The sequence below is a fragment of the Chrysemys picta genome, chromosome 1 (genome assembly GCF_011386835.1).
Source record: "Chrysemys picta bellii isolate R12L10 chromosome 1, ASM1138683v2, whole genome shotgun sequence".
NCBI lineage: Eukaryota > Metazoa > Chordata > Testudines > Emydidae > Chrysemys > Chrysemys picta.
This window is the reverse complement of record NC_088791.1, coordinates 349,893,730-349,909,061: the sequence shown is the minus strand read 5'-3', so window position 1 is coordinate 349,909,061 and position 15,332 is coordinate 349,893,730. Positions and strand designations below refer to the sequence as shown.

Below are 15,332 nucleotides of genomic sequence, written 5' to 3'. Positions count from 1 at the left end.
AATGGCTAGGCCATTCCAAAGATTTCCTTCCTAAAAGAAAAAAGAACAGGAGACTAGATGATATTTAACATGACATTTTTCTGCTCTCAGTGCAACTTAAGAAACTCCCAGGAGCTTATGGAAAATCAGCAAATACATAGTCATGGATTTGCAGCACCAATAGGAAGATAGGCACTGCCAGACTGGATCCGACCTGCAGTCCATCTAGCCCAGTAACCAGTGGCCAGTTCCAGATGATACCGAAGAAGGTGAAAGAAGCCCTGCATTAGGCAGCTATGAGATAATCTGCTCCTAGGGAAAGTTTCCCCCTGAAACCAACTATTTAGACATATTTTGTGATGTAAATCTGGAGGTTTAGAGTTCTTCCAAGACTTTTAAAAACAAATCCTCACTACTTGTATTGGATTTTCTGGTTAGCCATATAAACATCCAGTCCCTCTTTGAAACCTACTTAGCTCTTGGCCCCATGGATATCTTGTGGCTCTGAGTTCCGCAGTCTACTTGAGCACTGTGTGATTTTATAGTTGCGACCTTCCTAAAGACACCTTTTATGGCCCTCCATTTCTGAGTGTGGCCCATCATATCATATGTATCACACTGTAAACACATGGCAAGTGCATGGGGAAAACAGTCATTGTATGTAGCTGTCCTGCTTGAAGCTACTTATAAACACGTTTTGTTGCCTCGTTATATGCATATATTTTATTTTCTCCACTGCTGAGTGTTCAAATTATGCCACTGCCTCTTTGCAGTACATGGAATAAATTCTAAGGGCCAGGTTCTGAATTCAGTAGCATTGACTTCAACTGTGTCATTCCAGATGTGCATGCATAAATTCAGTCAGAACTGGGCTCATTTAACTTTCCCTTACCAAATGCTTCCGGTGATACACTCTGATGCACAAGAATCCCTCCAAGAGAAGCTGAAGTGCTTTGCCTGGCTAATGTGCACTGAATCCAGGAATTCCATCATCCTACAAGCTTCTCTATCTCCTAACAGGATCTGCATCCACTCCCCATGTAAGGGTCTGTAGATTTTTTGCAAGTTAAAAGGTAACATGGAGAGTTACTTCAGCTGAGCGGGGGAAGGGATGGCATCACAAAAGTGTGAACATGCAAACACTAGGTTTGTGCTAATATCAAGCTGAGTGTGCAACTTACTTCAGTCATGCTTGTGTAACAGGTGATGTGCGTAAATTGCATGCAACCTCTATTAGACTCCCCTTTCCTGCACCTCAAATCTAGCGTTTGGTGAAACACAAACTATCAGTTCTTTTCTCTCAGGACTTTTTGGAAAGTCTTGCACAGGTATTGGAGAATGATTGTGTTCATGACCCTGAATGTAAGTGTTAGAAACAGCTTCTGGTCACTTACCAGGAGACAGTATCATACAACTGTTCACTGAACAAAGTGTTAATAGCACAAACCCATTGCAAATAATATTTGGAGAACTTCTGAAATATTTTCTAGAGTAAAAGATATTAAGCACAAAGTTACCACTGCTCCTTGCCATAGCGATTGCAACAACTCTGCAGCTGGTTCTCAACATATATTCATGTCATGAAAATTTAGTTTGTAATATTTGTATTACAATGAAAAGTTTTGGCCTAACATTTACACATCTGTACGTTGGCACACACACATCAACCCATTCTTTCCCCTCTCATCTTTCAGAAATGATTTCTCCTTCTCATTTTAGAGTGTGATTTACAGTGTAGTGTTTGTCATCTGGATTTCTTCAGAACCTGAAAAGATTGTAGCATCTCAGCTCTCGTGCAGTTGCTTGTCTGCTAACAAAAGTCCAGTATCGGGGGTAGCCGTGTTAGTCTGTATCTACAAAAACAACAAGGAGTCTGGTGGCACCTTAAAGACTAACAGATTTATTTGGGCATAAGCTTTCGTGGGTAAAAACCTCACTTCTTCAGATGCATAGAGTGAAAGTTACAGATGCAGGCATTATATACTGACACATGGAGAGCAGGGAGTTACTTCGCAAGTGGAGAACCAGTGTTGACAGGGCCAATTCAATCAGGGTGGATGTAGTCCACTCCCAATAATACATGAGGAGGTGTCAATTCCAGGAGAGGAAGCAACTTTTCCTCTGAAGAAGTGAGGTTTTTACCCACGAAAGCTTATGCCCAAATAAATCTGTTAGTCTTTACGGTGCCACCAGACTCCTTGTTGTTTTAACAAAAGTCCAGTAACTCCTGTATCTTTGGGTTAATAGCTGCCCGGTTCTCCTCAGGTTCTGTTCTGTCAGTCTGTAGCCTTTATCCAGAGTGGTAACAGGCATTGGGACCAGTATATGAAATATTCATTCCCTGAGCTCTCACTCTCCAGTATATAGTGTCCCCAGCACCTGTTATTCAGGCACGATGAGGGTTTGCAGGAAGTGGATTTCAAAGTCAAATGCATGAGTATTCATGGAAATGGAAACTCATTTCACACACGAACATAGTCTATTGCTCTCACTCTCTTTTTCTTTCTCTTTGAATGTCCATGTCCTGTATTCATAAAATACATAAGACACGGGAATGACGTTGGGACAGACAGAGAGCTGAGCTGCCATAATGAATGTGTTTGCTATATTGGGTTGACTATTGGGGTATTTATGCTATGGCTGTATTAGGTGAAACCAGTCTGGCTCTTCCTACTTTAATAGCAGGCTGCTGGAAAAGAAATAATAGCTCAAGGAAAGCTGTCTCTCGGTCACCACCCCAGGGAGGTGGAGAGACAACACCGGAGCTTTATGCTGGTAGAGGCTATTTCTGGGCTCCAGCCATGTTGCTGAGTTCACAATGCTGAGAAGCTCTTCAGACTGACATGCTCAGACATTGCAGGGGAAGTCTGAAGTCCCTTAGCCTGCCCGGGTCCCCATCAGAGTGGATCTAGAATGGAGCCAGCCTGCAGCCATTACCCTTCACTTTGCATTTTAAAGACAGTGAAACCTGCCAATGTACCCAATTCCTGCTAGACGTGGAGCCACTGACACTAGACGTCTTCACCGCAAAGGACAAGGAGTCATCAGAGAGGTTGCACGGGCAGCAGGCAGTATCTGTTCAGATACGGAGGCAACTGGTTATATGAAGCATGTCTGCACATTCCCTTGGGGGCCACTTGGCCATCAGGGAACCTGAGCTGCTTGGCTTAGTGTGCACCAGCTTTAACCCCTCTCATGGCCAATGTCAAACTGCAGGAGACCAAATCACAGGGGATGTGTGGTGATGCTGCCCAAGTGGACTGCAGCGCCAGCCCTGCTGCAGGCTCTATTCCTGGAATCCGGGCTTGTCATCACCGTTCGTACGGTTCCGATTAGTCACGGGGCTACCTCTAAGGCGGCCGAGTGGTAATGATGATGCTGTCACAGCTGTGATCTTGCTGAAATAATAATAATAATAATATAGGAGCGGATTTCTCCCCAGCAGCCCCCTGTCCTGCATTACAAACCCAGCATGCAGACCAGCGAAGGGAGATTCCAAAAGGCTCCCTACATGGAAATTTACCACAGATTGTTCTGGGGGGGGAGTCCTTTCCCTTCTCCCTGAGGAATGAAAAGGGGTACAAAAGATCCAGGGATCCCCAAAGTTAGGCACAGATCTCAGTGATCCATTGATACTTAGGCCCACCCACCATCTCTGGCCCTCCACACCTGCTCTAGGACCCTCTCCAGCTCCCTACTAGCACTGGTTCACCAGAAATGTGCTACCAGGGCCCATCACAGTAGCCACTGCCTGCAGGATCTGCTGAAGGGGCGTTGTACAGGGTGGAGGGGGCCTAAGTGCAGAGTGCAGCCATAGACTCCGTCAGTGCCACCTTCATTTCTGTTATGAGGATGAGGCAGATGAAAAGACTCCCATTTCTCTTGGGGATCGAGGCGGTTGCAATTGGGCAGCATCATGGCAGCTGAGCTTTCAGAATGATCCTTTTTCTATAAAAACTCAGCCCAAAAAAGCGAATGAAAAGGAAGCATTTCAGTTTGGGTCAAAATTTTTCATAGAGTAAAAAAAAATTTGTTTTCCAGCCCAGCTCTAGCTCAACCCATGAGCCTCTGTCTCTCGTGCTACAGGTCCTCACCCCTACAGGTCCTCACCCCTCACCCCTCACGGCAGCACTAGCCGCGAGTCTGTCTCCCATGAAGAACAGGCATTTAGGGTGACTGTATTTTCCAGTGAGAAAACTGGCGACCCTCAGCTGCTCAACCAAGAATGTCCCCCCCACACACAAACGTGAGACTGGAACCCTAGAGGGGCCACCCAGAGCTAAGGAAGCTGTCACCTTTGCCTCGACCGCTGATCTTCCTTCCCTCCCCCATCTCACCCTGTTTCAGGGGCTGGCATCTCCATTCACCTTCCCCGAAAATTCTTCCGCTCCCCACTTCCCCACTTTTTTCACAGAAATGGGCATTTGTCCCGTTTCCTCCTCAAGTCACCAAGAGTAACCAAGACAAATGCCTCCTTTTGAAAAAAGAAGTTTGGGTGGCTGGGAGAGAGCTTAAAAAATGGACTGTCCTGGCCAAAACAGGACGTATGGTCACCCTACCACAGACATCTGCTAAGATGGTTACCCCAGCCCTATAACAGAGGGATCCCCTGGCAAAGGTTTGTCTGCACTAGCCCATCCATCAGAGCAACAATTTAAGAACATAAGAATGGCCATATTGATTCAGACCAATGTCCATCTAGCCCAGTGTCCTGTCTTCTTTCAGTGGCCAATGCCAGGTACTTCAGGGGGAATGAAAAGAACAGGGTAATTATCAAGTGATCCATTCTCCATCATCTGCAACCATCTTCTGACAGTCAGAGGTTTTGAGACACCCACAGCATGGGGTTGCGTCCCTGAACATCTTGGCTAAGAGCCACTGATGGATCTATCTTCCATGGACTTATCTGGTTCTTTTTTGGACCCAGTTACACTTTTGGCATTCACACTATCCCCTGGCAATGAGTTAAACGGGCTGACTGTGCATTGTGTGAAGAAGTACTTTCTTTTGTTTGTTTTAAACATGCTGCCTATTAACTTCATGGCTGACCCCTGTTTTCTGAGTTATGTGAAGGGGTAAATAACACTTTCTTATTCACTTTCTCCACACCACTCATGATTTTATAGACCTCTATCTTATCACCCCTTAAGCTGAAAAGTCCCGTTCTTTTTAACGTCTCCTCATATGGAAACTGTTTCATACCTATAAACATTTTTGTCACCCATCTCTGTACCTTTTCCAATTCTAATATATCTTTTTTTCAGATGGGGCAACCAGAACGGCAGACAGTATTCAAGGTCTGAGTGTACCATGGTTTTATATAGAGGCAATATGATATTTTCTGTCTTGTTATCTATCCCTTTTGTAATGGTTCCTAATATTCTGTTTGATTTTTTTCACTGCTGCTGCACATTGAGTGGATGTTTTCAGAGAACTATCCACAATGATTCCACGATCTCTTTCTTGAGTGCTAACAGCTAATTTAGACCCCATCATTTTGTATGTATAATTGGGATTATGTTTTCCAATGTGTATTGCTTCGCACTTATCAACATTGAATGTCATCTGCCATTTTGTTATCCAGTCACCCAGATTAGTGAGAGCTCTTTGTAAAACTTCTTTATCTGCTCTGCGCTTAAGTATATTGAGTCATTTGTCTCATCTACAAATTTTGCCACCTCACAGTTTACCCCTTTTTCCAGATTATTTATTAATATGTTGAACAACACTGGTCCCAGCACAGACCCTATGAGGACCCCACTATTTACCTCTCTCCATTCTGCAAAGTGACCATTTACTGCTACCTTTTGTTTCCTATCTTTTAACCAGTTACTGATCCACGAGAGGACCTTCCTTCTTATCCTATGACTGCTCATTTTGCTTAAGAGCCTTTGGTGAGGACCCTTGTCAAAGTCTTTCTGAAAGTCCAAGTAGGCTATATCCACTGAATCCCCCTTGTCCACATGCTTGTTGACCCCCTCAAAGAATTAGAACAGATGGGTGAGTCATGATTCCACTTTGAAAAGCTGTGTTGATTCTTCCCCAACAAATCATGTTTACCTGTGTATCTGATCATTCTGATCTTTACTATAGTTTCAACCAATTTGCCTGGTGCTGAAATTAGGTTTATTGGCCCGTAATGCTAGGACTGCCTCTTGAGCCTTGCTTAAAAATCAACATCACATTATCTATCTGCTAGTCATCTGGCCCAGAGGCTGATTTAAGCCATAGATCATATACCAGAGAGAGTAGTTCTGCAATTTGATATTTGAGTTCCTTCAGAACTCTTGGGTGAATCCCATCTGGTCCTGGTTATTTGTTACTGTTTAATTTATCAGTTTGTTTCAAAACCTCCTCAACAAAAATGATTAGGGGTATGGAACGGCTTCTGTATGAGGAGAGATTAATAAGACTGGGACTTTTCAGCTTGGAAAAGAGATGGCTAAGGGGAGATATGATTGAGATCTATAAAATCATGAATGGTGTGGAGAAAGTAGATAAGGAAATGTTGTTTACTACTTCTCATAACACAAGAACTAGGGGTCACCAAATGAAATTAATAGGCAGCAGGTTTAAAACAAATAAAAGGAAGTATTTCTTCACAGAATGCACAGTCAACCTGTGGAACTCCTTGCCAGAGGATGTTGTGAAGGCCAAGACCATAATAGGGTTCAAAAAAGAGCTAGATACATTCATGGAGGATAGGTCCATCAATGGCTATTAGCCAGGATGGGCAGGAATGGTGTCCCTAGCCTCTGTTTGCCAGAATCTGGGAATGAGCCACAGGGGATGGATCACTTGATGATGACCTGTTCTGTTCATTCCCTCTGGGGCACCTGGCACAGGCCACTGTCAGCAGACAGGATACTGGGCTAGATGGACTTTTGGTCTGACCCAGTAGGGCCATTCTTATGTTATCTTATGTTATGTTACTGACACCTCAGTCTGGGACAGTTCCTCAAATTTGTCACCTAAAAAGAATGGCTCAGGTGTGGGAATCTCCCTCACATCCTCTGCAGAGAAGACCAATGCAAAGAATTCACTTAGCTTCTCCACAACAGCCTCATATTCCTCGAGTGTTCCTTCAGCACCTCAGTTGTCCAGTGGCCCCATCATCGTTTGGCAGGCTTCCTGCTTCTAATGTAATTTTTAAAAAATTGCTCTTAATTTTTGTGTCTTTTGCTACTTGCTCTTCAGATCTTTTAAACTGGGAGCACAGTATTGCCAAATCCCACTTAAAAATTATGAGTCGTGTCACTAAAAAATCATGAAATTGGCTTAAAAATAATGAGATTTACAGGTATACCGGTGTGGGATTCGTTTTCATGTGCCTCTCATTTCTGAGTGTTTGGGGTCACCTGCTGCAGGTTTTCGAGGTTGTCTACAACTCACTTTCTAAATAAACTTTCTTAGGAAAACGGAAAGCTGAGATTCCTGAGCAGTCTCTTGATTCCAGAATTTGGGGCTTTTAGAAATACAGGAAATAATGCGAAACTCCCAATAAAATCCCAGGAGCTGGTGCTGCTGGCCATCTCTCAAGCGGAGCACCCACAAACGAAGATACTGAGGGTTGGTTAGGGGACATTTCTGGTCACACAGTCCATCAATGGCAGTGATGCTGTTTTCCTCTGCACTGGGTCGGAGAGCCTCCTCTCTTAAGGAATAGGGTTATGCCGTAGACAGCCGGACATAACAGTGACATAACAGTTCCTGTGGCACAGCTCAGAGGGTCTCTCACCTTGTTCAGGCATGAGACATGCACACACCGGCTAAGCAAGGCCAAGCACATTCTTAATAGACATGGGCGTGACCCAAGCCCAGCTCCAAATGCCTGCTGCTAGCTCTCTACTGGACCCAAACAACCTCCTCCCCCAGATCCAGCTGTCCCTATCTTGGTGATGTTGAAATTTGGATGCAGGGTGTGATATCTATACCCAGCGCTAAAGTGGCTCTCATTGCTCATGGAGTGGGTGGGGTGAGGATCAAACCAAGGGGCAGCCCAGCAGGGCTCTGTTTGGTCAGGCAACCCTCTCCAGATCCTTCTCTCTCTGAAAGCACGTCCTGATTCCCCCTCTTACTGCCGAGCTGCAGGAGGGGCCCAGAACTCCCTCGTCAAATGGGCTGTGCTAATGACAGGTCTCATCACCAAGGGGTATTGGGAAGAGTTCAGGTTCTCCACCCACTGCCCCTAATCATCCCTATGTGGAATAAACAGCTGAAATCTCTCTAAGGCATTGGCCTATGGCCTCAATTATTTTAGCGTAACAATTGTCAGTGCTGGAGAATCTACCACAGTCCTCGGTGAATTGTTCCAAAGATTAATTACACTCATTATTAAAAAAAAATTCACCTCAGTTCCAGTCTGAATGTGTCTAGCTTCAGCTTCCAACCACTGGATCCTGTTATAACTTTCTCGGCTAGACTGAATAGCCCATTGTTAAACCTTTTACAGACTGTGATAAAGTCACTCCTTAACCTTCTCTTTGTTAAGATAAATAAATTGAGCTCCTTGAGTCTATCACTCAGGTTTTCTAATCATTTAATCATTCTCCTGGCTCTTCCCTGAATCCACCAAAGGTAAGAAGCAGGACTGAAGACAAAATGGAGGGGCTTCCAGGGCCTTTTATATTCTTTCTCTTGTGGGCGGAAACCCCTTGGTTCTCCTGTACAAAATCACAGCAACAAGATGGAGTTTGGAGTCACATGAGCAAGTCACATGTCCATTCATGATTCAGTTCCCTACAGGCCATTGTTTACATGTTAGTTTGAATGTTCCCAGGAAAGCTCAGATGTGGATTGGCGTCTCCCAAAGTTCCTTGTCAGTTAAGTGTTTCTTGATTGGGCACTTACTGAGAACAGTCCTTTCTCAAGAAGCTGACCAAATGCTTCACTGAAGCTACTTAGAATCAAAACACATTGAGATACAAGTACACAGCCAATATTCATAACATCAACTACAAAATGATATACACATACTGATAGCATAATCATAACCAGCAAATCATAATCTTTCTATAGACATCCTACTTTGTACAAGCTTTGGTGCAACTATAGGACCTTGGTTGCAACAATTGTCTATACGGTCACAGTTCATGTCAATAACATCACACAGGGAAAAGTATAACAAGAACCAATGGTTGGAAACTGAAGCCAGAGAAATTAAATTTGGAAATGAGGCACATGTTTTTTAACAGCGATGGTGCTTAAACAATAGAACAAACTCCCAAGCGAGGTGGTGGATTCTCCTTATACCTCCAAATCTAGACTGGATGCCTATGTGGAAGATATGTTTTAGAGGAACACAAGTGATACATTAGTCAAACTCAAGACATTGGGGTCAATATGGCGGTAAATGGGAGAAATTCTGCAGCCTGTGATATACAGGAGGTCAGACTAGATCAGTGGTTCTCAAACTCTTTTGATCACACCTCCCTTCTTTGTGTCTATAAGAATGTATACCCCCCACCCAGCCACACAAATACATATACTGATATATGCAGGGGCAGGGCTTCACTAGAATTAGTTTCAGATTCTTTGTTTTTCATCTGAGGTGGGTTTTTTTCTATTTTGTTGTTGTTGTTGTTTTGCACGAATGAGCCAACGATCCATTGGAATACGAAGAACAGCAAAACTGTGTTTGTGGTCCCTGCTTACAATGAAATGTGCACACTGCACCATCGCAAATGGACCCACATACAGATGGCAACAACTTTGTATAATGCTGTGCAAGCTAAACACAAATCCATCAAAACACACAGTGCCACGTAGCGTCAAACACACAGCGCCGTCTGAGGACCAGATCTGTTTGGCGGAATTAGCTTGGCTAGTTATTCATTGCTGTGGGTAAAATGTGCACAAGAAGGGTTTTTTTCCCTAAAGCTTCTCACGCCTCCACCCTCTGAATACATTCCACAACCTCCCAGAGGGCCCCGTCCCCCTGTTTGAGAACCACTGGACTAGGGGATCCAATGGCACCTTCTGGCCTTAATTTCTATGAATCTATGCCTCGTTGTCTTGAGTGGATGGTTATCTTAGGCTAGGTCTACACTAGCGGGGGGGGGGGGGGGGTCGACCTAAGATACGCAACTTCAGCTACGCAAATAGCGTAGCTGAAGTCAGCGTACCTTAGGTCGACTTACCTGGCCGTGAGGATGGCTGCGAGTCGACCGCTGCCGCTCCCCCGTCGACTCCACTTCCACCTCTCGCCGCGGTGGAGTTCTGGAGTCGATGGCAGAGCAATCGGGGATCGATTTTATCGCATCTACATTAGATGCAATAAATCGATCCCTGATAGATCAATCACTACCCGCCGATCCGGCGGGTAGTGTAGACATACCCTTGGATGCAACTTGAACAAGTTGCTCCTCTGAATGCTGATAGGCACTCAACAAGAGTATATGCTGCCCATGAAGAATCAGGATTCTCACAATAAAACCGGGCTATATGGTCTCTTTACCCTCTAAACCAGATTCTTTCTTGTGCTGGAGGGAATCTCACAATTGTCCCACTCTTTGAGCTGGTAACAACACCCCATCCATGCAAACCGCTTATCACCAAACAGGTCAGACTGGACACCTCAGTCTCTTCCCTTCAGGTCCTTGTGACCATTAGAGAAAATGGTTTTAAAATACCAGGCAGCCATCACACGTCTACACTCCTCTATCTCATGTATCACTACAAGCTAAGTTAGACAGGCTTTGCTCTGGAGATAGAGAAACAGAACTGGCCCAACTTACATTCTTTTGGGAAGTCAAGGAGCTCTTCGGACCCAGCCTAGTTTCCCTCTGTCTCTGAGAGCATCTTCCCGTCTGTATGCTCCTGTAGCAAGGAGGCGTGTCTCCCTCTCAGAGTGATAAGGAGGGACCACAATACGCCCACTGGTGGGAAGAACCGGTGGAGCCACATCCACCCTGCTGGAAGCAGAAGGGCAGGACAGGAAGGGGAAATACAAAAGTCGGGCCACACAGCTCAGTTGTGCTGTAGCCACCACAGGAGACAGATGCATCCCATGTGCTGCTGGAGCCTGCAGAGGAGCTGCTGGGGCTGCCTCCTGAGGACTGGCCAGCGTCCCCTGAGATGATGGGCACAGGTACACCCAAGGAGGAGAGTAGGAAGCAGCCCTGGGGAACCTGGCAACGGTCTGGTTGGTAAGTGGCCTGATACAAGGTTAGCATGGTGTGGGTGGATCCTTGCGGACCCAGTGGTGGGCCATTTTAAGGACCCTTGGCTGGGACATGGAGGAGTTGGGTGGGCCTGTGTCCACCCTACCCATGGCAGTACTCCCCTTTCTTAGGCCAGGAGGCCTTTGCTTCTTGGGCCCCATTCCTGTATTCTTGAGCTCCTAGACATCATTGGTGCTCACCCTTCCCTGCTCTGCAGAGAGTGGGGATGGCCAAGAGCCAATTACAGTGCTTTGTCCCCCCCCCTGCCTCAGCGGAGTTTAGAGCAGCCTGGGGGCTGGGCTGACATCTGCCCATTGGTAACAGCTTCCAAGAGCACAGCCCATTCTGGCCACCTTCCTGTGGATGGGGGCAAATGCAGAGTGCCCCCTTGGGGTCCGAATTGGCCCTGCAGGCTCCCTGCCCTTCCCTCTAAGCTCCTTGCAATGACTTACTCTCAGCCTGGATTACTTAAAACAAGAGCCCCCTTTGTGTGCTCACATAAATTTGGTCTTCTCCAAAAAAATAAGGTCTCCTACCCTCCAGCCCCATCCTCCTCCTTTACTCAGGAGCCCCCCAGTGCTCTACTTGCTGGGGAGAGCGTAGGTTCAGGCTTGTCGCAACCCCCACGCCTCCTTTTCCCCTGAGGCCCTGACCACTGCCCATCTCTTCCCACTAGGCCAGGGGTGGGAAAACTTTTTGGCCCGAGGGCCACATCAGTGTTGCGCAACTGTATGGAAAGCCGGGTAGGGAAGACTGTGCTTCCCCAAACAGCCTGGCCCCCACCCCCTATCTGACCCCTCCCACTTCCCGCCCCCTGACTGCCCCCCTCAGAACCTCCAACCCATCCAACACCCCCCAGCTCCTTGTTCCCTGACCACCCCCTTCCAGAAACCCCATTCCTAACTGCCCCCTGTGATCCGACCCCCTATCCAACCCCTCCTTCTCCCTGTCCCCTGACTGACCCAACCCCTATCCACACCCCTGCCCCCTGACTGCTCCCCTGGGACTCCCACCCACTATCCAACAGCCCTCTGCTCCTCGTCCCCTCACTGCCCCCTCCCGGAACCCCCTGCCCCAACTTCCCCCTGGGATCCCGCCCCCTTATCCAACCCCCCACCCCACTCCCTGTCCCCTGACTGCCCTCCCAACCCCTATCCACATCCCCACCCCATGACAGGCCCTCCGGGACTCCCACTCCCAACCCTCCCTGTTCCCCATCCCCTGACCACCCCTCAGAACCTCTGCCCCATCCAACTGCCCCCTCCTCCCTGACTGCCCCCAGAACCCCCCGCTCCCTTACCCAACGGCCCCCTGATCCCCACCCCCTTACCAGCAGCAGAAGCATGGGTGGGGTCTTGAGGGAAGAGAGGAGCAGAGGGTGGGGCCTCAAGGCAGAAGAATAGGGGAGGGGCGAGGTCTCAGAGGGAATGGGGCTTCTGCATGTCTCCTGCTTTTGCCTTTTGAAAAAATGGTCACTCTACACTGAATGGGCAGGGCTGGGATAGTAGGTAGCTGTGCCTCTCTTGAGGAGCTGAGGACCATTTCCACCCCTTTGCAAGCACCTGGGGCAGCACAAACGCAGGGGAAAAGGAGGGATTCTGGCCTTGAGTCTCTTGCCAGGACTGCTGTGTGTCAGACCCTCACTCACACACGCAGCTCTGCTCTGCCTCAGGTGCCTTATAGTTGGATGGGGGTGGGCTCAGCACGTGTGCAGTGTGCAGAGCCATCAATGGGGGAGGGGGATGCCTGAATGGCTTCTCCTGGGGCTCCGGCATTAATCATTTCTCTGACATGATTCAGTCAGAAGCACCTGGCTGAGGGCGTAGGGGAAGGGTGGGTGTCCTTGCCCCTTGGATAGCCCCTGTCCACAGCTGGTACAACCCCCATGGATCACGCAGCACCCAGAGGGCTCAGCAAGAGACAGGATTGCAACTGCACAACACCTCTGAAGCTTTTTGCTTGCCCCATGGATGTTTAGCCAGAGACAGGACAGTGACTGACCAGGTGTAATGGGACTCAACATCCCTCACCCATTGCTCCAGGCCTTACTCCCCATTGGAACCTCTCTCTACATCATGGAGATCTGTAGCTGATGTCGTTTGCGATGTAAAGGTCCAGAATAGAATATGTGGCCATAGCAGGTGTTGTTCATCTCCCATGTCAGCAGCGATGGAGATGGGTGATAAACTGACCCTTCACTTGATGAATACCTTGATTATCCTTGCACGAAGGTGTTTGATTTTCACGCTGTAGACAATTGGGTTCAGCAGGGGCGGGACCAGCATGGAGATATAGCCCAGAAGAATCTGAAGCAAGGGAGAAGAGCCCTTCCCAAATCTGTGTATAACAGACAGGCCAATCTGTGGTGTGTAGAAGAGCAGGACGGCGCAGAGGTGGGAGACGCAGGTGTTCAGGGCCCTGAGGCACTCGGTGTGGGATATGATGCTCAGCACTGTTTTGAGGATAATCATGTAAGAGAGGAAGATGAGCAGTGAGTCCAACCCCATCGTTAAGAGTTTAGCAAACAAGCCATAGATGCTGTTCACTGAGATATCTGAACAAGCCGCCTTCATGACGTCCTGGTGCAGGCAGTAGGAATGGGAGAGGACATTGGCTCGACAGTATTGGAACCGTTTCAGGAGTATGGGGAGTGGGAATACTACAGCCACCCCTCTTAGAACACAAACCAGTCCCATCTTGGCTATTCTCGGCAGGGTTAAGATGGAAGCATATCTCAGTGGGTCACAGATTGCAACGAAGCGGTCAAAGGCCATCAGTAAGAGCACACAGGATTCAGTGCATTCAAACAAGTGGATGAAGAACAGCTGGGCAAAACAAGCATTGAGGCTGATCTCCCTAGAGTTAAACAAGTAAATGCCCACTATGGTCGGTATGGTGGCTATCGATAAGCCAAGATCTGTGACGGCCAAGATGGAAAGGAAAATGTACATGGGCTCATGGAGGCTTGGATCTGTTTTTACAATGAACAGAATGACTGAATTTCCTAATATCGAAATAACATACATTAAGCAAAAGAGGATAGAGATCCAGAGATGGACGTCTTCCTGCCCAGGTATCCCACTGAGAAGGAACACTGCAGATTTGAAGGTGGTGTCATTGACAGTTGACATAATGTACTGGGCAGGTCCAAGGAGTTTTGAACTTTCCTTCCTAAAAGGAAAAAGAATAGGAGACTAGATGATATTTAACAAGACATCTTTCTGCTCTCAGTGGATATTTAAAGACAGCAAGGAGCTCAAGAAAGATCAGTTAAAACAGTCTTGTACTTACAGCACCGATAGGAATATAGGCATTGCCAGAGTGGATCAGACATGTAGTCTATCCAGCCCAGTATCCCATGGCCAGGTTCACACGCTTCAGAGGAAGGTGGAAGAAGCCCTGCAATAGGCAGCTATGAGATAACCTGCTCCCATGGAAAATTTCCCCCTGACACCCACTAGTTAAACATATTTTGTAGTGTAAATCAAGAAGGTTTAGAGCCTATCCAAGACTTTTTTAAACATTGCTCACTACTGTAATTGGATTTTCTGGTTATCCATATAAATATCCAGTCCCGCTTTGAATCCTTCTAAGTTCTTGTCCCTATTGATATCTTGTGCTTGTGTTTGTGCTTGTGCATTCCTACTTGAGTACTGTGTGATTTTTACAATTGTGACCTTCCAAAAGATACCCTTTCTGGCCCTCTACTTCTGAGGGTGGCCCATTGTATCAGGACACGTGTGTAAACACATGTAATATGCATGGTGAAAACAGCTATTTTATTTATCTGTCCTGCATTGAAGATATTTATAAACATTTTTCATAGCGTCTCAAGTAATGGTCTCAAGTTGCATCTGGATATTAGGAAAACCTTTTTCACTAGGAGGGTGGTGAAACAGTGGAATGGGTTACCTTGGGAGGTGTAATCTCCTTAGAGGTTTTTAAGGTCAGGCTTGACAAAGCCCTGGCTGGGATGATTTAGTTGCTGATTGGCCCTGCCTTGAGAAGGGGGTTGGACTAGATGACCTCCTGAGGTTCCTTCCAACCCTGATATTCTATGATAGCCTCATTTTAGATATAATATATTTATAATTTTTCCACTCCTGAGAATGCAAATTATGCCACTGCCTCTTGGTAGTACATGGAGTAAATTCTTGGGCCAGATTCTGAATTCAATAACAGTGATTTTAA

The 15,332-nt window shown here is 46.8% G+C and overlaps 1 protein-coding gene across 1 annotated transcript; it reads right to left on the bottom strand.

The window, feature by feature from the left end:
- Positions 1–13,336: 13,336 nt before the first annotated feature.
- LOC101937977 (olfactory receptor 51G2-like) lies at positions 13,337–14,272 on the bottom strand. The gene has a single exon (XM_024112021.2). The coding sequence runs from the start codon at positions 14,270–14,272 to the stop codon at positions 13,337–13,339; it is 936 nt and encodes a 311-aa protein (XP_023967789.2).
- Between the last annotated feature and the right edge of the window lie 1,060 nt (positions 14,273–15,332).

Excerpts from the sequence above, each read along its gene's own strand:
- LOC101937977 (XM_024112021.2), bottom strand. The coding sequence starts at position 14,272 with ATGTCAACTGTCAATGACACCACCTTCAAATCTGCAGTGTTCCTTCTC.